Source organism: Symphalangus syndactylus, chromosome 17 (genome assembly GCF_028878055.3).
Source record: "Symphalangus syndactylus isolate Jambi chromosome 17, NHGRI_mSymSyn1-v2.1_pri, whole genome shotgun sequence".
NCBI lineage: Eukaryota > Metazoa > Chordata > Mammalia > Primates > Hylobatidae > Symphalangus > Symphalangus syndactylus.
This window is the reverse complement of record NC_072439.2, coordinates 17,576,695-17,603,019: the sequence shown is the minus strand read 5'-3', so window position 1 is coordinate 17,603,019 and position 26,325 is coordinate 17,576,695. Positions and strand designations below refer to the sequence as shown.

Genomic DNA, 26,325 nt, shown 5'->3' with positions numbered 1-26,325 from the left:
GACAGAGAGGTTATCCTAGAGGAACACATGACAGTGTGCTGCCCTCTACCAAACCAGGCTTGTGGGCTCACTAGTCCAAGAAGGCAAGACTGCAAAATGGAAATACCGTGGCTCCTAATTATCTAGACTGCCTCATCTCCTACCAGCCAGCAAAAATGACATAGCCTCTGAGAGTACTTACATCACTCATTTTTATGCCTTATCTTTGGTACAGGGAGTTGGGTGAACAAGAGAAAAAGCCAAAGAAGTTACAGAGGTTACAACATGAATCTTTAATCATAAGGGATTGTTCCAGCAGGCTAATTTGTAAAAAATTGCTTCACTGTTATTATAAAACTAAAAGATACTTTGTTACAAAGTAAAATACATAAAAGTACAACATATGTATTATACATGCAGAATCCCACCACTAGAGATAGTAGTTATATGTCCTCTCCCACATCTTTTTTTCTCTGTTGCTCTAAACATACACACAGAAAAACATACACACAGAAAATCATACTAACAAAATGGGGTCATGCTACAATTGTTGTTCTAGAACTCTCCTGGTTCACTAAATAGTTCATGAGCAACCTTCATTGTCATTATCTGTGTGCCTGAAGATTCCCAGTGGCTTTCCATTGCATACATATGCCTGAACTTATCTAAGAAGTTTCCTACCAATGTTAACTGGAATATTAACATTTGCTATTTAAAAAACGCTTTTAAAAACTCTACCTTCTGCATGCGTTTTTGACAAAGTGGGCAACTATCTCCCAAGTATCAATTACTACATATTTACTGCCACTTCAAAGGTTATGGAAATTGAATTGATACATTAATGAATTCTTTTGAAAACAACGCACCGATTTTCTCTCTCACCAATAAGTACATAAGACTTATGTCCATTTTTGCACTGCGATAAAGAACTACCTGAGACTGGGTAATTTGCAAAGGAAAGAGGTTTAATTCACTCACAGTTCCACATGGCTGGGGAGGCCTCCGAAAACTGAAGTCACGGCAGAACGCAAAAGAGAAATAAAGACCTTCTTCACAAGGGGACAGGAGACAGCGAGGAAGGGCTACACCTTAAAACCATCAGCTCTCATGAGAACTCACTATCATGAGAACAGCAAGGGAGATATCTGCCCTCGTGATCCAATCATCTCCCACCAAGGCCCTCCTCTGACACATGGGGATTAAAATTTGAGATGAGATTTGGGTGGGGAACAGAGCCAAACCATATCAGACTGTTTCTACAACCCCCCCCCCACCCCCACAGATGGGGGATTTGATGACTCTATATTTTAGTACTGCTAACCTGCAGGGTGAAATGGCATTCGTGATTTTTAAGATACCTAATATTTGATATGTTAAACTATGAAATGAACTGGAGCAAAACCATTATATTCATGACAGCAATAAAACAAATTCCTAGAAATATGCTTAAGATGACTCAGAACCTATTTTTAACCATCTCTAAGAATATTACTGAGGGACCATATAAAATACTATCAGTGGTAAAAAAGTCGTGTTTTTAAAAGTGAAAAAAGTCAGCATTTCAAAGACGCCAAATTCTTTCAAAATTAACCTATAAATTCAATGCAATGCCAATTAATAAATAAATTTATTTAATTAATAATTCAATGCAATGCCAATCAGATTTTGTTTTTTTTAACCTGGAAAGAAGACATATTTCTGCAGTGTACTACAACTCCTCTGAGAGCTGTAAAGCTTACATGCAAGATAAAACAGTCACAAAAACATGATAAAAATGTGAGACACACACATCACCCAGATGTGCCAGGAGGACTTTGTTCCTGGTCTTTTCAGCATGACTTGTTTCAATAAATGTTAATGTTATCTTTTTGTTTTTATAAAGCGATCTTTAAAAAGGTATGTACCAAACTGGTTTTAGAAAGGTGGAAACTTGTTTCTACACTGTCCCATTGGTAGCTATCAACCCACACAAAGAATCTATGTCCATAATTAGCACCTTGGAAACATTCTCACCACTTGTTATGCTGTAAAAGCTCCCTCCCAGGCAGATTCTGATGAAAGTGAAACCACTGCTGCACAACAGACTCTTAAAGACTTAAGTTTGTAACTGAAGTGCTAACCTATTTATCACACTTCCAGGTGTTCCCTTCCTATGTAGACTAGAAAATGTAAAATCATCAGTTTCTCCTATAGCCCTCCTGGTTTTTCTTTCCTATGGTTTTTCTCCTGTGCTGGCTCTCAGATGGATAGAAAGCCCTGAGTCCCAGATGGAATCCTCTATGTACATCTACTTATAAGGGTTCTCGCCTAAATGCACTCTCTGGTGGTTCCGCAGACCTGAGGTATAACTGAAGCCTTTCCCACACACACCACACGTATAGGGCTTTTCTCCAGTGTGGACTCTCTGATGAACATGAAGACAGGAGCTGCGGCCAAAGCCCTTCCCACACTCCTCACATTTATAGGGTTTCTCACCAGTGTGGACTCTCTGATGACCTTGAAGATGTGAGCTCTGACTATAGCCCTTCCCACACACGTGGCACCTGTACGGCTTCTCACCAGTGTGCACTCTCTTGTGACTAAGGAGACCTGAGCCATATCTGAAACCCTTCCCACATTCATAACAAGTGTAGGGTTTCTCTCCTGTGTGCAACCTCTGGTGGGTGCGAAGATTAGAGCCATAACTGAAACCCTTGCCACACTGATCACACGTGTAGGGCTTTTTTCCCGTGTGGACTCGCTGATGTGTGTGAAGGCTTGATGTGCACCTAAAGCCCTTTCCGCACTCTTGGCATCTGTAAGGTTTCTCGCCTGTGTGGACTCTCTGGTGAATGAGAAGCCCTGAGCTGTAACTGAAGCCTTTGCCACACTCAGCACATTTATAGGGTTTCTCTCCAGTGTGGACCCTCTGATGGATAAGGAGGTCAGAGCTGTAGATGAAACCCTTCCCACACACATCACATACGTAGGGCCTCTCCCCCGTGTGGACCCTCTGGTGGCTGTGAAGGTCCGAATTCCGCCGGAAGCCCTTCCCACACTCACTGCATTTATAGGGTTTCTCTCCTGTGTGGACCCTCTGATGGATGTGGAGGTCGGAGCTCCGGCCAAAGCTCTTCCCGCATTCGCATTTGTAGGGTTTCTCTCCTGTGTGCAGTCTCGGATGCATGAGAAGCCCTGAGCTGTAACTGAAACTCTTACCACATACGTTGCATTTGTACAGATGCTGCCCCATGTGAACTCTCTGGTGAGCTTGAAGGTACGAGTTGTGACTGAAACCTTTGCCACACTTGTCACACTGGTAGGGCCTCTCACTGGTGTGTGTCTTCTGATGACTGCTGAGGTGGGAGCTGCAGCTGAATCCCTTTCCACACTCACCACAGCTGTAGGGCTTTTCTCCAGGGTGAATGTGCTGGTGCTTGTGCAGTGCAGACTTGGCGCAGAAGCCTTTGCCACACTCGCTGCAGGTGTAGGGCTTCTCCCCTGTGTGCAGCCTCTGATGGACTTGAAGCACTGAGCTGTAACTGAAGCCCTTCCCACACTCGCTGCATTTATATGGTTTCTCTCCAGTGTGGACCCTCTGATGGACAAGCAGGTTTGAACTTCGACCAAATGCCTTCCCACACTCCTCACATTTATAGGGTCTCCTTCCTGTGTGCACCCCTTGATGAATAAGAAGAACCGATTTATACCTGAACCCCTTTCCACAGACATCACATCTATAGCGCATGTCTCCCACAGGGGCTCTGGGGTGGTTGTGTATGTGCATGTTCTGTCTGATGCCCCGACCATGCTCAAGACTCTTAACAGATTTCTCTCCTGTGGGAATTCTTTCATGTCTGTTAAGATGGGCACTGTGCCTCAAGCCCTTACTAAACTCATGATATTGATAGGGTTTCTCTTTCAAAGGTATTCTTGGATGGGGAAGGTCTGAATTGTCCCTGAAGCCATTTCCATATTCGTTACTTTTCAAGCCATTCTCTCCACGGTTAATGTGATGAAGTACAGAGTTTTTAATGCAGTCTTTTCTGCATTTATCGCAGCCACGTGGCTCGTCTATTTCAGGGAATCTGTGATCAACACGACAAGATATCCAGCAAAAGCTGTAATCATCCCAGTTACATTTATATACTGTGTTTTCTGTGTTGAGATTTTTACATCTTTCTTGAACACCCCCTGACTGGTTCACAAAGGCTTTTGCCCAAGATCCTTGAATGGGGATTGGTCTTATAGCTCTCCAGGCTGGAAACTGTTGATTTTCTAGACTGATAAGCCCATCCCCTTGTAGACTGTCCAGGAAATTCTCAATTGGAAAACACGGCGTAGATGCTCCTTCCCACCCTTGATGGGGAGCAGCATCTTCTGAGAACTGGAAGTCTTTTCCTTGCAGATTTACTCTACAGTCTTGGCTCCCAGGTAATTCACCTGCCACCTCTTCCCAGATTTTGCATGAGGAGAGCTCTTTGTGTGAAAAGAACCTTAATTCTTCATCTTGAATATACTCCATATCCTTTCCATTCTTGTCTCCTATGAGGTTAAAGACAATTCAGAGATGAGAACTAGTAAAAGACTGGCTCAGGGACATCAGACTTTCAGACCTGAACTAATAATAGCCTAGAGAAAAAATAGGCTTTATGTATCATAACTATTAGAGCACTTATGTTCATGACAGGAAGAGGCTCCTATTAACAAGTTTTGAAGCTAAATGCTAGTATGATCCTATGAGTACCAAACTATGTCTCATCATAGAATTGCCAGGCAATAAAAGAATTTCGGAATATATTTTTATAGAGAAAGTTCACTTCTTCGCTTAATAATGCTGCTATAGCTAATAATATCTCACACTATTGTAACACATCCTATCTGCCAATGATGTACACATATTAACTGACTTAAACCTCAGAATAATACTGAAGTAGAAACCATTATATTACCTTCATTTTCTAATGATGAAACCAAGTCAGAGAGAGGGTAGGTAACCTAGCACACTATTCCATCATACTATAAGGCAGTGGTGGAGCTGGCATTTAAATGCAGGAAGCCCACACGGCCTTCTCCCTGCACTGTGTCTCAGGGGTGACTGTACTTCTGGGTATTTGTGAGCCATACTTCAGGAGGGTGCTAAATTTTCCAAAGTGCACCACCTGTGTCGTCTTGTATGAGCAGATTCAATAGGAATCCAGAAAATCCTGTTAAGGCAGGAAGACATACAAATATTTGACTTATGACCATTACTTATGCCTTGAGAACCTTTGGATCCCAGGCTGCAAAGGATCAAACTGTCATATTTACCATAGTTCTGGATGATTTTAAAAATTTGTCCATGTTTTCTGATATTCTTTATTGGCTATTTTTATCTTTTAGGGCTGGGTAACAAGAACCTGTTTATAACGAGGGACTAATACTAGAAGAAAGTGAGAAATTCATCTGAGGACTCTCAATATTCTGGGACAGTCTCTCTGCCACTGGCTTGCCTTCTACTGCCTGGCTGTTTCTGTTAGAGGGACGGAAGTCCAGAGGTCCCTCGCTCATCCTGGGTATGATATTCTGTGAAAGGCATAGAGAAACCATGAGAAGTTAGGAACTGAACAGAAGAAATGAAGTTGCAGAATAATCATCTACGATGCTGCCAACAGTACCCACAGGCAAGACAAGGGGTGAAGAATGGGACCTCCTGTGGACAAGCTCGCTCCTCACTACCCAGCCAGGCTCTTGTCTCCAAGACCTCTAGGCCTCATGGTTCTCACCTGGAGATGCATTTCTTGGAGTTTCTCCATCTATTACCCCAGTCTTCAAAAATTCCTATGTTGAAATCCTAAATCCCTATGTGATACCATTAGGAGGTGGTGGGTCTTCGGGAGGTAACTAAGTCATGGAGGTGGAACCCCCAGGAAAGAAATTAGTGTCCTTAGAAAAGAGATGCCCAGAGAGCTCTTCTCTGCTACGTGAGGACACAAAAGGAAGTCAGCTACCTGCACCCTGACAGAGGGCCCTCACCAGAACCCAACCATGCTGGCACCCTGATCTCAGACTGTGCCTTCCAGAAATAAACTTCTGTTGTTTATATGCCACTCAGTCTGGCAATTTTTTATAGCAGCTGGAACTAAGAGTTCTATAAAAATAGGATTTAACCTGTGTAAAAAAGTCAAAAATATCTTCTCTCCAGGAACAAGAACACTCCAAGAAGTTCAGTTCCAGTTACCCAGAGGACTCCTCTCACCCACTGAGAGCAGATTCCTGAAATTCTCCTGCATCACATCTTGGTACAGCTGCCTCTGGGTAGAGTCCAGCAGCTCTAGCTCCTCCTCAGTGAAGACCACAGCCACGTCCTTGAAGCTCAATGGCTCCTAAAATGAAAAACCATTAACACAAACATCTACTAGACGAAGACAAATTGGTGTCCACAGAGGAGGTTTATAGAAATAAAAAAATTTAAAAATCTGGATTAAGAAAATCTGGCACATATATACCATGGAATACTATGCAGCCATAAAAAATGATGAGTTCATGTCCTTTGTAGGGACATGGATGCAGCTGGAAACCATCATTCTCAGCAAACTATCGCAAGGACAAAAAACCAAACACCGCATGTTCTCACTCATAGGTGGGAATTGAACAATGAGAACACATGGACACAGGAAGGGGAACAGCACACACCAGGGACTGTTGTGGGGTGGGGGCAGAGGGAGGGATAGCATTAGGAGATATACCTAATGCTAAATGACAAGGTAATGGGTGCAGCACACCAACACGGCACATGTATACATATGTAGCAAATCTGCACGTTGTGCACATGTACCCTAAAACTTAAAAGTATAATAATAATAAAATTAAATAAATAAAAATCTAAACAACAAAGATAAACTGCACATTTCTAAAAAAAGAAGATAGCAGGAAGTTGTTCAGCCTGGTATGTCAGCTCCAGTTTATTAATGTTTGGTGCCAGTAATTTCAATTCTAACCAACTTAACTACTCCAGATATGCAGCGTCAAGCAAGAAACACATCATATCCTGTGCTCACTTGGGGCACTTTTTTTTTTTTTTTGGACACAGGGTCTCTTAGTTTGTGGCTCAGGCTGGCGTGCACTGGTGCAATCATAGCTCACTGCAGCCTCAATCTCCAGAGTTCAAGCAATCCCCATGCCTCAGTCAGCCTCCCAAGTAGCTAGGACTACAGGCACGCACCACTACATCCAGCTAATTTTTATTTTTTTTGTAGAGATAGGATCTTGCTATGCTGCTCTGGCTGGTCTCAAATTCATGGCTTCAAGTGATTCTACCATCTTAGCCTCACAAAGTGTTGGGATTAACAGGGGTGAGCCACTGATATTTGGATATTTGCCCACTGATATAGTTTGGGTATTTGTCCCTGACCAAATCTCATGTTGAACTGTAATCCCCAGTACTAGGAAGTGGGGGTGGGAGGTGTCTGGATCATGGGGTCAGATCCCTCATGGCTTGGTGCTGTCTTCATGATAGTGAGTTCTTGCGAGATCTGGTCACTTAAAATTGTATGACACCTCTACCCCCGCCCCCCAACTCTCCCGACACACTTCTTGCTTTAGGCACATAAAGTTCCTGCTCTCCCTTCACCATCCATTATGACTGTAAGCTTTCTGAGGCCTCCTTAGAAGCCCAGCAAATGCCAGCGCAATGCTTCCTGTTTAGTCTGCAGAACTGTGAGCCAATTAAACCTCTTTTCTTTATAAATCGTCCAGTCTCGGGTTTTCGTTGTGTTTTTGTCTTTTGTTTGTTTCTGAGACAGAGTCTGGCTCTGTTGCCCAGGCTGGAGTGCAGTGGTGCAATCTTGGCTTATTGCAACCTTTGCTTCCCGGATTCAAGTGATTCTCCTGTCTCAGCCTCTTGAGTAGCTGGGACTACAGGCACGTGCCACCACGCCCAGCTAATTTTTTTGTATTTTTAATAGAGACAGGGTTTCACCGTGTTAGCCAGGATGGTCTCAATCTCCTGAACTCGTGATCTGCCCAGGTATTTCTTTGTAGCAATGCCAGAATGGCCTAACACACCCAGCCTACTGTGAGCACTTCTTCAGGAAATTTCTCTGAACTGGATCAGGTGAATCACCTGTCTGCACATTTTATAATCTGACTCTGACTTGTAGATTGCCAAATTTTTCTCCAAGAAGGCTGTTACAATTTACAGTTCCAACAGTGCCTAATTTATGGTGCCCATGCCTGCATGTACCCCGAAATCATTTTCTCTGCCAGAATGATGGTTCTTTCCCAATCATTCACTACCCTTCCATCACCAGGTGGGCAAATCCTGCTCTTTGCTACCACAGGCCCTCTTCCCTTCCACACCCTTTTTAAGGGACTTCCATGTCAACAACTGACAGAAATCAGCTAATTCATGTCATGCAACCATCTCCTCAACCAGGTGAGACCTCAAAAGTAGCATTTTGAACCAAGGAATTTCAAACTACGCTGTGTCCCCTTCAGCTATGAATGGTGGCCTGTGTTTTTAAAGCTAATTGTTCCAGTCCAGTGAGAATAAATGGCAGTCATGTATTCTGCAATACAGTGATCATCAAAATATTACTGTAATATCATTGCTGTCTTCACTTGGACAGTGGCAAGCTTTCTTGAGAACTGCATACGAGGGCTCTCAGAATTATATTTTGCCTTCAGCATGTCCCTGGAGTCCCTGCGACAAGGTATTACAAGTTAAGAATGAGATGACTGCTTTCACTTGACTTTTTTATTTAAGTCATGCATATATTTTTGATACGAAGGAATGGTAGCTATAGAAAGTTTTAGTGCATATTACATGGTTTGTCTCTGTCCCCACCCAAATCTCATCTTAAATTGTAGCTCCCATAATTCTCATATGTTATGGGAGGGACCTGATGGGAGGAAATTGAATCATGGGGGTGGGTCTTTCCCATGCTGTTCTCATGATGGTAAGTCTCACGAGATCTGATGGCTTTATAAATAGGAATTCCCCTCCACACCCTCTCTTGCCTGCCGCCATGTAAGACATCCCTTGCTCTTCCACCATGAGTGTGAGGCCTCCCCAACCATGTGGAACTGTGACTCAAGCCTCTTTCCTTTATAAATTACCCAGTCTCGAGTATGTCTTTGTTCATAGCATGAGAACAGACTAATACAGAATGCACACCATATTACTTTTCCAAGAAATATTCAGTACCTATAAAATAATGTTAGGCACCAGGAATTAGAGAGATGAGCCAAAAAGCTAGAGTTTCATGGAGCTAGTATTGGCAGTTCCTAAAACCAGATCCAGGTCGTATGATTGGCCATGAGGACTCACAGGACCTGATATACAGTGACACTCATGGCTAAGACTTACTACGGTGAAAGAAAATAAAACACAATCATCAAGGGGAAAAGACGCATGGGGTGAACTTGGAAAGAAACCAGGTGCAAGCTTCCAAGAGTCCTTTCCTACTGGAGTCACACAGATATGCTTAATTCCTCCAAAAATAAATCACAACAAGGCCTGTGAAATGCTGTCTACCAGAGAAGTTCAGTGGAGTCTCGGTGCCCAGGGTTTTCATTGGAGGCTGGTCACACAGGTACCTCCTGACTTCCTGACTAGCACATACCAAAGTTTCAGACTTCCAGAAAAGCAGGTTTTCAGTAGAAACCATATTGTTTGCACAGACAGTCCAGGTACTGTAAGCCATTCTTATCAGAAGCAATGTTTACAGAGGCAAATGCTTTGTTTGAGAAAGTAACACTGGATCTAAATTCTGAGGCATAAGTAGAAATTAATTGAGGGAAAACAGAGGAGAGAAAATTCCAGGCAGTGGGAACAGTTGGTGAAAACCCTGAAGTGGTAAGAAGCACGGCACATGTATCTCAGCCTCAGGCAATGCTGCTGTGAAGTAGGTGGCAGCCAGATCACTCAGGACCTCTTAGGCTACATTGATGATTTTGGTCTTTCCCAAAAGCAGGAAACAAATAAACACCGAAGGGTAGTTTACAGTGGGTAGTAATAAGATTAGGTGAGCTGTCTTAAAATTATGAACCCGACGCAGCATGGAAAAACATAGGAATGGATCAAGTATACACACAAGGAGACCACATAGGAGGCCACTGCAATATTTACATGTTAGCCCAGACTCGGACATGGGAGGATTACTTCAGCCTAGGAGTTTTAGATCAGCCTGGGAAACATGGCAAGACCCCATATCTATAAAAAATAGAAAAATTAGTGGGACGTGGTAGTGTTCACCTGTAGTCCCAGCTGTTCAGGAGGCTGAGGTGGAAGCCTGGGAGTTCAAGGCTGCAGTGAGCTGAGAACGTACCACTGCACTCCAGCCTGGGTGACAGAGAGAACCCTGTCTCAAACAACAACACAAAAACCAACAACACCAACCCAAAAACTACCATAACAAAAGGGCACCATTACTAAGTTCTAGCCAAAATTTAACTCCAACATCATTTTTTTAATCAAATTTCTAAATTTCAAGAGTAGGTGTTTAAGCCAGGCACAGTGGCTCCTGCCTGTCATCCCAGCACTTTGTGAGGCCAAGGTGGGAGGATCACTTGATTCCAGGAGTTTGAGACCAGCCTTGGCAACACAGGGAGACCTACAACTCTACAAAACATAAAATAAGCTAGGTGTGATGGCGCACCTATAGTCCCAGCTACTTGAGGTGGAAGAATCACTTGAGCCTGGGAGGTCAATGCTGCAGTGAGCTGTGGTTGCACCACTGCACTCCAGCCTGGGTGACACAGCGAGACTGTGTCTTAAAAAAAAAAGTTGGTATTCAATGCAGATGTACAAGTAACTCAGTGAACCAGAGTACAGAATGCAGGAGCAGTCAGGTCTATGTGAAATATCAATCAATTGCTGTATTTCCTTCTGTCTTTGTATTTGATATGTATACATACATATATGTGTGTGTGTGTATATATATATATTTTATATATTTACATGTACAAACATAAATATATATATATGTTTACACACACACACACAAATGAGGGTGGTATTTTGGTTTACTTGAAAAAGAATGATTGATGTAAAAATAACATTTTCATAACTGGCTATCCATCTTGAAGAAATGAACTTAAATGTCAACCTTATGTCATTTACAAAAATAAATTACAGTTATACTAGAGATAAAACATTTTTTCAGACCTTGCTGATGAGAAAAACATTTTTAATATAAATATTAAAGAGCCATTTAGATGACTTTTTGATTAATCTGAGAATGGATAAGGTCTTTTGAAACTACATGAAACCAAATTTTCAAAAAGGAACTAATAAATCATTTAACTATATAAGAACCTTAAACTTCTTTACAGTCACCACTAAGAAAGTAAAAATTAAGAAGACGTACATGCAGCCAACAAGCATATTTAAAAATGTTCAACACGACTACAGAAATGAAAATCCAAACCACAAGATACCACCTCACTCCAGTCAGAATGGCTATTATTAAGAAGTCAAAAATAGCAAACACTGGCAAGGTTGTGGAGAAAAAAGAACACTTATACACTGCTGGTGGAAATATAAATTAGTTTAGACATTATACAAAGCAGTGTGGTGATTCCTAAAAGAACTTAAAGCAGAACTAGCATTCAACCCAGCAATCCCATTATTGGGTATATACCCAAAGGAATATAAATTATTCTACCATAAAGACACATGCACACGCATGCTCACCGCAGCACTACTGACAATAGAAAAGATATGAAATCAAACTAAATGCCCATCAACAGTAGACTAGGATAAATAAAATGTGGAACATATATACCATGGAATACTATACAGCCATAAAACAGAATGAGATCATGTCCTCTGCAGCAACGTGGAAGGAGCTGGAAGCCATTATCCTAAGTAATGCAGGAAGAGAAAATCAAATACCGCATGTTCTCATCTATAAGTGGGAGGTAAATGATGAGAACGCTTGGACACACAGAGGGAACAACAGACACAGGGGCCTACTTGAGAACTTCTGGGAAGGTGGCATGCCCAGAGAGTGCATGAAGCTCCATGCCCTTTCCCCCATATCTTGCCCCGTGCATCTCTTCATCTGTATCCTTCTGTAATATCCTTTATAATAAACCAGTAAACATAAGTGTTTCCCTGAGTTCTGTGAGCCGCTCTAGCAAATTAATCAAACCCAAAGAGTGGGTTGTGGGAACCCCGACTTGCAGCTGGTTGGTCACAAGTTCTGGAAGGCTAAACTTGCAACTGGTGGGAGGGAGGAGCAGTCTCTTGTGGGACCAAATCCTCAACCTGTGGGATCTGACACACCTCCAGGTAGACAGTGTCAGAATTGAACCGAAGGGCGCCCAGCAAAACTGCCACAAAACTGATTGCTTACTTGGTGTTTGAGGAGAAACCCACCCACGTTTGGTCACAGAAGTCTTCTGCCTGTGATTATTGTTGCTGAGTGTCAGAATACAAAAAGCACTTAGAGTTTGAGTGGTTTTTTTTCACACAAGGTATACCCTTTGGGCCAGCAATATTTAGACATTTACATCATAGAATTTAAAGATTAAAGAACAGGATGCAAAAATCATGTGTTTGTACTGTTTGTAGTGCTAAAACTGGTAGTAATCAGAATTGAATATCTTATAGTAGTAAAATACACACTACAGGGAAAGCATACATGTTTCCATTTCCTTTTTTTTTGAGATGGAGTCTCACTCTGTCACCCAGGCTGGAGTGCAGTGGCATGATCTCAGCTCACTGCAACCTCCGCCTCCCAGGTTCAAGCGATTCTTCTGCCTTAGCCTCCCGAGTACCTGGGATTACAGGCATGCACCACCATGCCCGGCTAATTTTTTTATTTTTGGTAGAGACGGGGTTTCACCATGTTGGCCAGGATGGTCTTGAACTTCTGGCCTCAGGTGATCTGCCTGCCTCGGCCTCCCAAAGTGCTGGGATTAGAGGTGTGAGCCACCGTGCCGAGCCCCATTTCCTTTTTAAAAAGAGGGTAACATACTTTCACATGACAAAGATATTCATGGATTCACACCTCTTCGTTAATGTTGGGCATATTAGTGAGGACAGAATTTCAATTAGGGGAAACCTAATTTATTTTATTATAGACCTTGGTATGGTCTGTCTTCTACCAAATCTTTATTTTAAAAGTTATAATGAAATATGTATAAACTAGTATAATTAACATGACTGAGCTACAGAGGTTTAATACTATGAGTGAGTATGGCAGACAACCCAAAAGCATCTCCATGGGAGTCCCACAGACCATCTTAACACACAGGACTCAAAAAGCTACACCTACTCAAGTTTTGTGTAGGGGAGAACTTGCTAGAAAAAGAATTAATCAGAAATTTTTTAAGTGTAAAAAAAAATCACTGCTAGGATTGGAAGAAAAAAACAACTTAGAGATTAGCTAAACAGATGAATGAACATCCAAGAAGAAAAAACTGTAAAACAGGACAGGATTCTGGAACACAGTGGAAAATGGCAAAAAGAAAGAAGAAAGAAAAGAAAAAGAAAACGGAAGAAGGAAGGAGAGAAAGAGAAAGAGAAAATAAAGTGAAAGAATAGGAAGGACAGATCCAGAAGTTACACCATTTATCCAGTAGGCACTCCAGGAAGACCAACTGGATTACATAATAGTCATAATTGACATCAGGCACAAACAGAATTAATGCCCGAGAGAACAGAGCAAGGAAAATAAAGCGTGATCCATGAAAATGCCACACACCCAAGCATAAACACAACAGACGCTTCTGGAAAAAAATGACAAGAATGAATTTAGCTCACCAGAAGGTGAATGGAGAAGCCACGATACAGTCCTACACAAGACCTAATACAAGAAGAAAATGACACAACCTGTACTGAGTCCAGAAAGTGTGAATGAAGAATTTTAAGCCCTGGCAACTTGCAATTTGAACATAAAACCAACATTCTTTTTTTTTTTTTTTTTTTTTTTTTTTTTGAGACAGGGTCTCGCTTTTTCACCCAGGCTGGAGTAGAGTAGCATGATCTTGGCTCACTGCAGCCTTGATTTCCCTGGGCTCAGGCGATCCTCCCACTTCAACCCCCAAGTAGCTGGGACTACAGGCATGCGCCACCACACCCAGCTAATTTTTTAGCATTTTTGTAGAGACAAGATTTCACCATGTTGCCCAGGCTGGTCTTGAACTCCTGAGCTCAAGTGATCCGCATGCCTCAGCCTCCCAAAGTGCTAAGATTACGAGCCACTGCACCTGGCCCACAACATTCTTAAACTTGGAAAAATGCAGAGGATACTACAGCCAAGTCTTTGGCGTAGGGGAACAAAAAGACTGCATCCAAAGTCTTTGTAGATGAAATTGAGGCAACCAACAAATAAATTCAAGTAAGAAAGCTGTGGTAAAAGGAGAGGTGGTGAGCAATGACTTAAATACACAGAAGTGAGTCTCAACTGGGGGAACTGATGGTGACGCATCAGAAGATAACAATGACAATAACAATATAATAACAATCAGAAGATGGTGGGAAGTAAAAACGTGCTAATTGCTTCAACTTTCACGGCAGGAAGTAATCAGTAATATTTAAAATTAAGGTACACAGTAAAAGAAGTGAATCAAATCTTCAAAATTCTTTCACAGTCTCTTTTCATAAAAAGAAAGGTTTAGAAAATAATGTTTCATGTGTTGAAAAAACATACTGAAAATTCTGCAATAGCTATGATTTTTTTCAATTTAAAAGAAAATTAAGAAATATGTACATACTAAAGGATAGCCTATTTCCATATCCCTATATTTTCATTTACTTTATCTCACTTGATAGCAGCTTAGAATCTAGACAAAAGAATGAATGAAACAATTCACTAATTCAATAGATGAACATGGAATCCTTATCACTATATGTTTGTATGTATATATATATGCGTGTGTGTGTGCATATATATGTGTATATATATGTGTGTATATATGTGTGTATATATATGTGTATATATACATTTGGCTGTTATGAATGATGCTGCAATTATCATTCTTTGCACATTTATCTTGACTTAGAAAAAATTCTTAGAGTGGGAAATGCTCGACCAGAATAAGGAGAACTTCTAGAAAGGCTGAAATACTCCTGCAGCTGTGTGGATGTACCCATTTCTCCATAATCAGCTAACAGTGAATGTTGACCTTTCAAATCTTTGGCTGTCTGCTAGAAGAAGAATCATAAATCTTATTTCAATGTGTTATCATTTTGATTAATAGAGGCTCATCATCTTTTCATATGATTAGTGGGCATTAGTTTTTCTCTGCTCCCTTCCTGAACAAGAATGCTCAGGTCTTTATGCATAACCCTCTTCTGAAAATAAGGATGTTAAAATTTTGTCACAGATGAAACTTTTCTCCTCTAAAACTTTGTGCATGGTATACTTTTTCGTAGGGTCTACTACATGGAGAATACTACATCTATAAATGAATAATGTTCCACAGAGGAGAACAACCCAGGCAGAAATGATTCAGTATTTGGAGAGTCATCTCTTTGCCAATCTAGGCTTGGGCCTCTGCATGAAGCTATTGTGGTGGCAGGAAGGCAGAGCGGAAAGGTAGATTATCGAATCCAATTGACCTGAGTTCAAATCCTGGATCCTCCATTCATTTCTTCATCTCTAAAACAGAATCATACTATCTGTCTCACATCACTATTTTGTGGATAAATGCAACGAGAAATGTATTCACCCAATATATTTTTCACTCTTTTTCCTTTTACCAAGAAGGGACATATGTTTTCTCTCTGATGCCTAAGGTGGTATTTCGGGAAAGAAAAGAAAACAACCCACCTGAGACATGATCTTGTCCTCCCTATCTTGGGAAACAGCTGAGGCTTCAGAATGAAGAGCTGTAGGAGGAGAAAGAGGCCATGAGGAGGAGTTGGTGCTGCCTGGAGCTCTAGATCATCTACCTGGTAGGAAGGTGCCCAGCTTTACAGACTGGTTTCTTCTCACTTGAGGAAATTCCTCAACACCCAACTTTTTCTCCTCCACACTCAGTTTGGATTCTCCCTCCGCCCACCCCCTCTATTAACTGTCACCTCTTTTCTCATGCCTTGAGGTCAAAGTCTCCATGGTCTCTTCTGCTAGGTTTTCTGAGAGCAGCAGCAATTGTATTTATTCTCTGGTTTTCCTAAGCTGGAGACGCAGAAGATCCAGGCCTTCTTCATTCCGGAGACACTCCAAGCTCTGACAAGTTCCTGTCTCCACCTTTACTGTCCAGAGCGTGACTGCTTCCCATGGTCGGGGGACCTGTAGGTTCAGGAGGGAACTTTACTTAGTCCTTTCTTCTGGGCCCCAAGGCTGTGGTTCACATCCTCTGGATACTATTCATTCAGTAGTTTACAGGACATTTACTGAGTACTTGTTAGGTTTAGTCCCCTACTCTGAAGGGGCTTAGTCCAGAAAGCCAAGAGTGTTGCAGATGGGTAAGGACAGTCACAGAAGTGTCTGTGAGGAGGGTCCTGCAGCTAAATTTTCAGTGAGGCACAGGGCCCCTCAGAAGGGCAGGGAGACCCCACAAATATATGGGACCAGTGACCTGTGAAGAAACACCTGGAGAGAAAAAGCTTTATTAACGGCAATACTGTTTGACTTGCAAAAAATAAAATACAATAAATCCCCATACTTAGGGATTATAGAAATCAGGATAAAGATTACAGCCATCTTTAAGTCAGCATTTTTAACATTTTTTGTGCCATGGCCTCCCTTCACTAATCTGATGATACCTAAAGACCCCTACTCAGAATAAAGTTTTAAATGCATAAAATGAAATGCAAAGAATTACACGGAAATACAACCTTCAAAACTATTAAAACTCTGCATGGCTCACTGTGCAAGTATAGTGCTACTTTATTAATACATTCAATATAAACAACGAATTTAACTACAATTTCAAAACAGTAATGAGCATAAATACTCTGAAATATTTGCACAAACCAGAATATGACATGAAAATATCCATGATGTATATGGATGACAAAGTCAGAAGTACTGCTAATAATATTGTGACTTAGCACCTATGTTCACAATGAAATGCTACTTGTGACTTAGACTATTATAAATTTTTTTCCCATTCAAATTCATGGAACTCCTGAGTTATGCTCATGGAGCCGAGGGCAAGAATTCCTTTTCGAAATTAAGCCCCTTCTGCTCTGCCCCACCCCCCAGACTGAATTAATTACTCTGGGATCCAGCAACACATGGTATAAATTGCTGGTTACCACCTTTCATACGGCCTCCATGGTCAGATCTCTTAAGTCATCAAAATAATTGAGTCTTCTTTTTCTTTATTTACCTTTCATGGCTCTGGCACATGGGAAGCACTTAAGCAATTCTATCAGCAGGAGGTGATGCACACAGATGGAACAAAACTCTTACAATCTGCTCAGAGCTACTCAGGAGGTAGTGCAAAGACAGTGGGCATGAGTTTCCACCCTTCCCCACCTTGCCTGATCTCTTTCCTCTTGAAATTCAAGTCTCAAGGTCAAGTTCAGACAAACAGCTACACATACTTGGGCTGTCTACTCTAGGACACTCACTGGATTTTACTGCTTCAGGAACTCAAATCTCCTTCTTTCCTCTAACCATCTGTACCAGCCCTCTGCATGGCCCACAGTGACAAGCATCTTTCGCTCTCCCTCCCTTCATGCACTGCCCTGAACTGGGGATTGCCCTTTGACCCAGGTGTGGACAACCAGGCAACACGCTACCCTCCTACACAAAGGACAAAGGGGAAGAGTAGAGGCCAGATCTGAAACAAGGCCTCCACCGCAATGCCACTTAAACTCAAACTTCAGGATCCTCTAGGACTGCACTTTGCAAACTTTGGTATGTTTAAAAATCACCATGAGCGCCGGGCGCGGTGGCTCACGCTTGTAATCCCAGCACTTTGGGAGGCCGAGGCGGGCGGATCACGAGGTCAGGAGATCGAGACCACGGTGAAACCCCGTCTCTACTAAAAAATACAAAAAATTAGCCGGGCGCGGTGGCGGGCGCCTGTAGTCCCAGCTACTCGGAGAGGCTGAGGCAGGAGAATGGCGTGAACCCGGGAGGCGGAGCTTGCAGTGAGCCGAGATTGCGCCACTGCACTCCAGCCCGGGCGACAGAGCGAGACTCTGTCTCAAAAAAAAACAAAACAAAACAAAACAAAAAAAAAAAATCACCATGAGCAATGATGAAAACAGACTGCTAGATTCCAGCTCCAAAGGTTCTAATTCTATATCTCTGCAGTAGAGCCCCAGAAGTCTGTGTTTTAAACAAGTTTCCAGGGGATGCTTGACAAAGTGGGTCCAGGGGCCACATGTGAAGCAAACTTGCTAACTTACCCTCACTTCCTCTGACTGGCTGATTTTCAGGGTTTCCAGAGACTTCCAGTGGGTAAAAATTTTCCTTGTGCTTCCTCCTCCTATCCCTGAACTCTTCAGGTCAGGAAGCCTCAAGAGTCAGCACATAAAGGTCTTCTCTATCTTCTTTCACTCCCTTGGTGAACATATCCAGCCTCAGGCCTTCAATATAATCTACACACTGATGACTCCATGGCAAAATGCCATCTCCACTCTTATGTCTAAACAGCAACTCAAAAAACATGTTCAAAAGCAAACTCCAGATTTGCCCCTAGAGGTACTTCTCTCCTTTGAAATGAAGAGGAAATATTCTAGTTATCCTTGATTTCTTCCTTGTATTCTACATCCATCAGCAAAAACCTACGAATCAGAACCAGAATCAGATTATTCTTGCTGCCACCATCAACACCACCATCATGTCTCACCTGAATTAACGTGACAGCCCCCTAAATGGCCTCTGCGTTCCTACTCCTGTTCGTTTCAGTCTACTTCCTACACAGCAGCTGGAGTGATCTTTTAAAAATATAAACTCATATTCTTCTCTGGCCAAAACCATCATTTTACTCAAAACCTTGCACCAGGTCCTTTCAATGGCCCAAAGACCTTACACTATCTTCCTTCCCAATATTCAGTTTCCCACTTATCCTCCCTCTTTCTCATTCTGCTCAGCTCTGGCCTCCTTGCTGTTCTTCACATGCCCCCATCACTGGGCCTTCGTGTTGTCCTCTTTGCCTAGAACTGCTTTTCCTCAGATGCCTTCAGGCCCCTCACCTGCTTTGGGTCCCTATTCAAGCACCATTTTCTCAGTGAAATTCATCCCTCATTAAGCTTCTCAAATTGGCAAACCAGCACTTCCTACACCCTCCTCTGCTTCATTTTTCTCCATGAAACTGACACCCTACCTACAGTCTATTTTTCCTGTTGACCATCTTTCTCCACCCACAAGAATGTAAACTCTATGAGGGCTAGTATTTCAGTTGGTACCTGGCACACAGCAGGTGCTCAATAAATATTTAAATGGGAGAACGGGAGTAACCTGAACTCAGCTTGCCAATATGGATCCTTGGGTCCTCTTGATGTCATCTTCACAGCACAAGTGATTTTGTTCTCCAGTTCATGGACTTAGTAATTTGGGTGCTAAGGACTATGCTGGCTGTGTTGGGATCCAAGAGTGAACAGGGCAGACAACAACTCTGTGCTCATGCAGCTGCTAACATTCTAGGTGGAAATCAGCAGCCATAATGAACTGTTACTGTGTTCCAGGTGCTTAGGATACAGTAAAAGATACATTTCTGGACTGCACGGAACTCACACTGGGGGAGAAAGAGGGTGACAGAAAAAGTTGGTACAAAAGCAGTGGGACAAAGAAGTAATGGGAATAAGAGATAACTGCAGAGGTAGAAGTAACAAAACTAAAAGAATAATTCCATGTAGGGATGAAGAGGAGGAGAAATAAATATGATTCTGAGGTTTAAGTCTGAGGAAAACAGGTAAATTATGAAGTTATGATAAGATAATAAGATAGCAAAAGGGAGAGCAGGGTTTTGAAAAGTGCAGCTCTAGTTTCTCAATATTGGAGTTGTCAAAAGGTTTAGGTTCGAATTCTGGTTCAGCCACTCTGTAGTTATATTAACACCACAGGAGAGACTTAACCTTTTGAATGAGTCTGTACTTCTGTCAAATAAAGATAATCCTTACTTGCAAAACTAAAATAATTAAGTTTTTCTCTCTTTCACACACATGCCTATGTGAATAAACTTCAAAGCCCAGTACGTGGTACACAGAAAATCATCAATGAACTATTACCATTGACCCAACCCAGCATTAACCTAGGAATACAGGAACTCATGCATTTAGTAAATGTACATTCAGTGTCTAACAACATCTTAGGAGAATGAACACTAGACATACAGCAGTAAATTAAGATGGAAAAGGTAATTGTTCTCATGGTGCTTACATTCGGGTGGGTTAATCTCTCTACAAATTAGGTGACCTTTGGTTGCAAAAAGGGCTATGAAGAAAATAAAGCAAACATGATAGATTCCTGTTTTCCAACAAGAATGTAGGTGCTATCAGGTGAAACATACGTGGCAGCTGTGGAAAGAGCAACATTAAATCAGGTGGTCAGGGACAGTCTCTAAGAGCTGCCTGAAAAATAAATCAGCTGTGAAAAAAGCCAGGATGAGACAAGTCCAGAAGGAAGCGTAAGTGCAAAGACCTCGTTTCTGGTTAGAAGGTCTCCTGGCCAGGTCTTACTTGTTAAGTTTTTTAAACGTTTTAAACCTTAGCAACTCATCTGTGACATGCGGATAATAGCTAACATACAAACTTGCTCAGAAAATTCAATAGAAATACATTCATTTATTCAAATATTTATTGGCAAGCCTGGCACTGTCCTAGACACCATGGATAAAGCATAATACCTGGCATATAGTAAGCACTCAGTTAATATACACCATCACAGTTACTCTAATTATTTCTACCCTGCGTTTCTTCCCTAGCATGGCGCTGAAACGGTGTAAGCCTTTACTGACCCAGTGACCTACTACTAGGAGCCAAGAAGAGAATACACTAAACAAAGACACTGGGAAATTCCTCAAACCTTCCCCATTTCTAGGGGAAGGCAGGTGTGGCTAAGGGGTCTGATTGAACATTTGTGAAATCAATGGGATGAAGAATGAGGTCACCAAGAGACCTGGCATTGCCACAAAAGAGAACCAAAGGTCACTCACCTGGAGCTCCAGTGTCAAGAGATGTGGGGTTATTTCTCCCTCTTTTATACAATTCTCTCCGAGAAACGAACAATTCCAAGAAGGAAGCCTGTGAAAGAAAAATGAGCAGCAGAATAGCATGATTTAACCCCAATTCCCACCACGCCACAGGGGGAATCTCTCAGTGCCAGCTGGATGTAACTACCCCTTCCTGTAATCTACCCTCGCTACTCGCTTCAGGAGTCGAGGAAAAGAACCTCTCTTCCTACAGGACTCAGAGTACAAGGGACACGCCATTCCTGATGCCCAAAGCAACCGTCTACAAGCCTACTTTCACTGCCCCTTTCAGGAGACAAGGAGAATCAAGACAAATCTCAAGATCTGAATCCAGAGCTGACTGTCACATGCTGTGGGACACTTACAAGTGAAATTCTGCCTGTGTGTGCTTAGGCGGCTACAAAAAGCAGAGCCAGCAACGATACCGCAAACCAACTCTTAGGACTTGCACAGCGCTTAATACATTTCAAAGGATAAAACCAGAACACAGCGAATCAACTTTCTGTTTACAGAAATGACTTTGCAGAAAACTCTGAAATTACTCCACAAGTGGGTGTGCGGCTACCCTGAGAAAATTCATGTCATCGATCTGCGACTGCCGCAGTGGAGTCTAGCGCACTGCAGATCTCATCTTAAAGCCAGAGCTGGCCTCAAACTGCTTTTCCAAGCCCGTACTGCGAGGGCTGCCGACCCGGGCCCAGCCCGCACAGGCGCTCAGAATGTTCGATACGCGCGCCTCCTCACACCCCTGCCTCACCAGGCCGAGCTCATGGAAATCCGTGGGCTTCGACCCTCGGCCGCACGTTGTTCCTTCACGCTGGTCCTATAGAGCCGATCCTAATTCCCGTGGCGGGACAGTACAACCGCCTGGAGACGCACGTCTCTAAGACGCCTCACCACTGACTAAGAAGCAACCAAGGTGGCGCGCCCACCGGAAGCGGAAGTGGTCGACTCGAGGTGTGGGACTACCTTTCCCAGAACCCTCCGCGGCGCAGTCCGAGCCTAGGGGCGATGGTGACGTAAATGCGCGTCCACCTTGAGTCCCGCCCACTGCGAGGAGGCGGGAGGCGGCATGCAAGGTGTTCCTGAGTTGAAAAGAATGTTCTTACTCAGTACTAACATATTCGCGTTGTAGGAACCTGACCATATTCTCAAACAAGCCCATCATCCCATCACCAGGGATATAAAGCATTATTGGTTTTCTGGTGTAAATGCCAACTAAACGTTTATTTCAAAAGTAGTTCATATTACATGTAAAGAATGGTAAAAAAAAAAAACAAAAAAATTCTTACTTAATCCCTGGTTTATGTGAGTAAATATGAATTCTTAAAAATCCCATTCTCCCAAATGGCATCATAATATTTTGTAATCATTTCTTGCCACAGGTCATATATCCTGGATAGTTCTCTATGTCACAAAAGACGTAGAGATACGTAGAGATAATTTAAAAAAACAAATTATTTGCAATACCTGCCTAGCATTCTTTAGTTTTTAGGGAAGTTACCCCCTTGTCCTCCATTGAACTTACACTTCTAATTTTATCATATCAAAACTAGACACGATCACTTTCTTTAATATTTTCCCGATTTGATGGACTAAATATCCTGTCTTATTTTCCCAATTTGACAGACTAAATATGCTGTCTTATTACCGATTGCATTTCATTGTCATCTTTTATTGTCATACACTTTCTGTGTATGAATGATGTCGCTTCTATTATAAGTGATGAATTGCTCCCCCAGTTTCATCATTTATAAAGTAGTGTAGAAAAAAAAAAAACAACCTTCATCTGACCAGGTATATCAGGCTTTTCACTTGTGGCTTCTTTTTTTTCTCCAGTATGACCAAAAAGACATTTCTTAGCCTGATTCCCAATAAGTGCATATCTATATTCATTTCAGGCGCTTTCATTGTTCTTTTGAATCACCGCGTGATTCATTTAAGTGTATGATATGAAAGGAAGATGGAGTTTCCTGTTTCACCAAAGGATTGTCTACTTTTCTTAACAAAATTTACATAAATATTAATTCTTTCCTTTCTGATTTAAATGGCATCCTAATCACTTACTACATTACTATATATATAATGAAATATTTTCTGGGATACAAGTGTGTTCCAAAGATAAAGATTGCTTTTTCTGTGCCCTGATGAAAGGTTTCAGTTACAGTGATAACTCATTTCCTTATCTCTCCCTCCTTGTTGTGTTTCATAATTTCATCCTAGAAGTTCTAGAACTCTCCCTTATAAACAGATTATCGAATTGTTTTGATAAATTCTAAAAAATTGCCAATGACTCCAAAGCATCCAAGCCCTTCAGGCATTTGGTTCCAAACCCACCCCTCTTTGCTTGGGTAGACACAGTCCTACTTCCCAGCCCGTGTCCTCCAGTTTTACAAATGTCTGAATTTGCTGCTATTGTTCTTCCCTCTGTAAGTCCATCCTTTCCCGTACTATTAAAATCTTACTCAATATTTAAGACACAACTTGAGTATCATTTCCTCTATCGAGTGTTTTTAACTCTATATCATAATTCAATGAACATATCAGTCTGTGATTGGGAAAATTTCATGTGAGTGTAGTGGATGTTAAATACCACTCTCAGAACATTCTCATTTCCCTGAGAAATCAATAAATTATATTACTCTGGGATCCAGCAATACATGGTTTAAATTGCTGGTTACCACCTTTCACACGGCCTCCATGGTCAGATCTCTAAGTCATCAAAATAATTGACTCTTCTTTTTCTTTATTTTCTTTATTTACCTTTCATGGCTCTGGCACATGGGAAGCACTTCAGCAATTCAATCAAGTGTCTTGGCCAGGCGCGGTGGCTCCTGCCTGTAATCCCAGCACTTTGGGAGGCCGAGGCCGGCAGATCACGAGGTCAGGAGATCGAGACCATCCTGGCTAACACGCTGAAACCCCATCTCTACTAAAAATACAAAAAAAAAAAAAAAATTAGCCGGGCGTGGTGGCGGGTGCCTGTAGTCACAGCTAGTCGGGAGGCTGAGGCAGGAGAATAGTGTGAACTCGGGAGGTGGAGCTTGCAGTGAGCTGAGATCAAACCACTGCACTCTAGCCTGGGTGACAGAGCAAGACTCTGTCTCAAAAATTAACAAAAATTTAAACATAAAAATAATTAAAAAGGTGTCTTGACCTGGAAGCTAAGAGCCAACCTGCACAAAGTGTAGGTAGATGAATCCATTCCAAGCCCCAAGATGAATATTCAGCCTTCATCCTACTTCATACAAAATGCAAAACACTGTAGAAACCGTGTGTCAAATGAATTTGAAACTGCTGTAATTTCCGACTCCCTAACAGTTTTGTTATTGTTAAGAAAAAGTAACCCAATTTTAAGTAGGCAAGGTATTTCAGTAGACATATCTTAAACGAAAATAAACAAATAGGCAGGAGACACATGAAATGACTCTCCACATCCTCAGTCATTAGGGAAATGGAAGTCAAAACAATGGTGCCTCCTCAGTCACTAGAATGGCCAGGATTGAAAAGCAGAAAATAGGTTGGGCACAGTGGCTCATGCCTGCATCCCAGAACTTTGGGAGGTTAAGGTGGGCGGATCACCTGAGGTCTGGAGTTCGAGACCAGCCTGGCTAACATGGTAAAGCCCCTTTTCTACTAAAAATACAAAAAATTAGCCGGGTGTGGTAGCATGCACCTGTAATCCCAGCTATTCGGGAGGCAGAGTTTGCAGTGAGCCAAGATTGCACCATTGCACTCCAGCTTGGGCAACAAGAGTGAAACTAAATCACACACACACACACACACACACAAAAGCAGAAAATAAAAAATGCTGATGATCATGTAAAGAAGCTGTAACATTCCTGCACTGCTGGTAGGAATTTCAAAATCTACAGCCGTATTGGAAAATAATCTGGAAGATCCTCAACATGTTAAACGTCATAGAAGTTTCCAAATGATGCAGCAATTCCACACCTAGGTATGCACCAAGAGAAAACATTTGTCCAAAGTAAATACTGTACAGGAGTGTTCATAGCAGCATTATTCAAAGAAGTAGAAATTCATCACCTTAAACGGGTGAATCTTCTCCAGGGCATCCACGTGGAGACAGGAGCAGACACAGGGAAAAGGATGAGGAAATGTCTGAAATGGAGGCCGAAACAGAGACAATGAGAAGGCCTGTGAATGGAAGAAACCGAGCGCCGGGAGGACGGTCATATGTATACATCAGAGATCTGAGAACGGGGGATCACACCGACAGTGCCACTGCCAGGAAAGGGGGTAAAGCTAGGGATGTCCCCGGTGGCGTCACCCGCAGAAAGGCAGACAGGCTGGAGTTTCACGCTGGCACGGGTGCCAGCAGCCACGTCGGCAGGCAGGAGGGTCCCACTGCACAGCGGAGGGGTGACGATAGCCCGGGTGGATGATGTCGGCCATCAGAGGGGCCTCTCCTGCCAGCAAGCGTGTGACAGTAGCAAGTAGAAGGACAGGTCTGTGTGTGAGGCCGAAACGCGGGAAGGGCTCTTCTGCGGCTGAGTGTCGGGTCCTGAGCAGGAATGTGGATAAATGACCAGGAAACTACATCACTTTGGCCAGGAGGCTGGCAAGGACTTCGAGCTGAATGATGATAACGGGGAGTGGCTGTGAGGCCCTGCCAGGGTCTGAGTGTAAAAGAAGATGGGTGCGGGGCCCCAGGGGAGTATGTGGGAGACACTGCTGCGTAGATGGAAGTCGTTGGGGAAGAATCTGGTGAGCTCTGTGAATTTCCAGGGGTCTCCTGTGTGCTGGGGGCTGACTCTTGCAGAAAACTGGGGATGGCTGCAAAGTAGCTGGGAGGCATGGAAGAGACCCTAAGGAACAGCCGTACAAAAGTCAGAGAGGAGGGGGAGGAGCACAGTGAGGTCTTTGAGTTCCCAGGTGAGTCCTCTGTGTTAGGGGCTGGCCCCAGGAGAAATCTGGGGATGGTTGGAGAGGAGCAGGGGGACGCTGGAGAGTCTCTGAGGGATGGGGATGCAGAGATGGGAGACACAGGCAAGGAGCACAGGGAGGTCTGTGGGTTGATAGGTGATTTCTGAGCATGAGAGGCTGACTCCAAGAGAAATCTGCGGATGGCTGGAGGGGAGCTGGGAGACACAGGAGAGTCCCTGAGGGCTGCAGGTGAGGAAATGGGAGATATGATTAAGGAGGGCACCGACATTTGTGAGTTTGTCGGTGACCCCCAGGTGTGGGGGACTCTGTGTTGCAGATATTTTGGGATAATGGGAGAGTAGCTGGGACAGACAGGAGAGTCCCTGAGGGCTG

At 42.7% G+C, this 26,325-nt stretch overlaps 1 protein-coding gene across 3 annotated transcripts; it reads right to left on the bottom strand.

The window, feature by feature from the left end:
* Nucleotides 1–90: 90 nt before the first annotated feature.
* On the bottom strand, nucleotides 91–21,969 carry ZNF229 (zinc finger protein 229). Of its 3 annotated transcripts, XM_055248786.2 has the most exons (6): nucleotides 21,803–21,969; nucleotides 21,010–21,097; nucleotides 15,974–16,184; nucleotides 15,723–15,781; nucleotides 6,197–6,323; nucleotides 91–4,503 (listed from the first exon to the last, which is right to left on the bottom strand). In XM_055248786.2, exons 3-6 carry the CDS (start codon nucleotides 16,005–16,007, stop codon nucleotides 2,267–2,269), a joined length of 2,457 nt encoding a protein of 818 aa, XP_055104761.1. In that variant the 5' UTR covers nucleotides 16,008–16,184; nucleotides 21,010–21,097; nucleotides 21,803–21,969; the 3' UTR covers nucleotides 91–2,266. The 3 variants fall into 3 exon arrangements, with proteins under 3 accessions (XP_055104761.1, XP_055104765.1, XP_055104764.1); XM_055248790.2 differs by lacking the exons at nucleotides 6,197–6,323; nucleotides 21,010–21,097; nucleotides 21,803–21,969 and having other exon boundaries at nucleotides 93–4,503; nucleotides 15,974–15,987; XM_055248789.2 differs by lacking the exons at nucleotides 6,197–6,323; nucleotides 15,723–15,781; nucleotides 15,974–16,184; nucleotides 21,010–21,097; nucleotides 21,803–21,969 and adding an exon at nucleotides 5,724–6,147 and having other exon boundaries at nucleotides 93–4,503.
* Nucleotides 21,970–26,325: the final 4,356 nt, after the last annotated feature.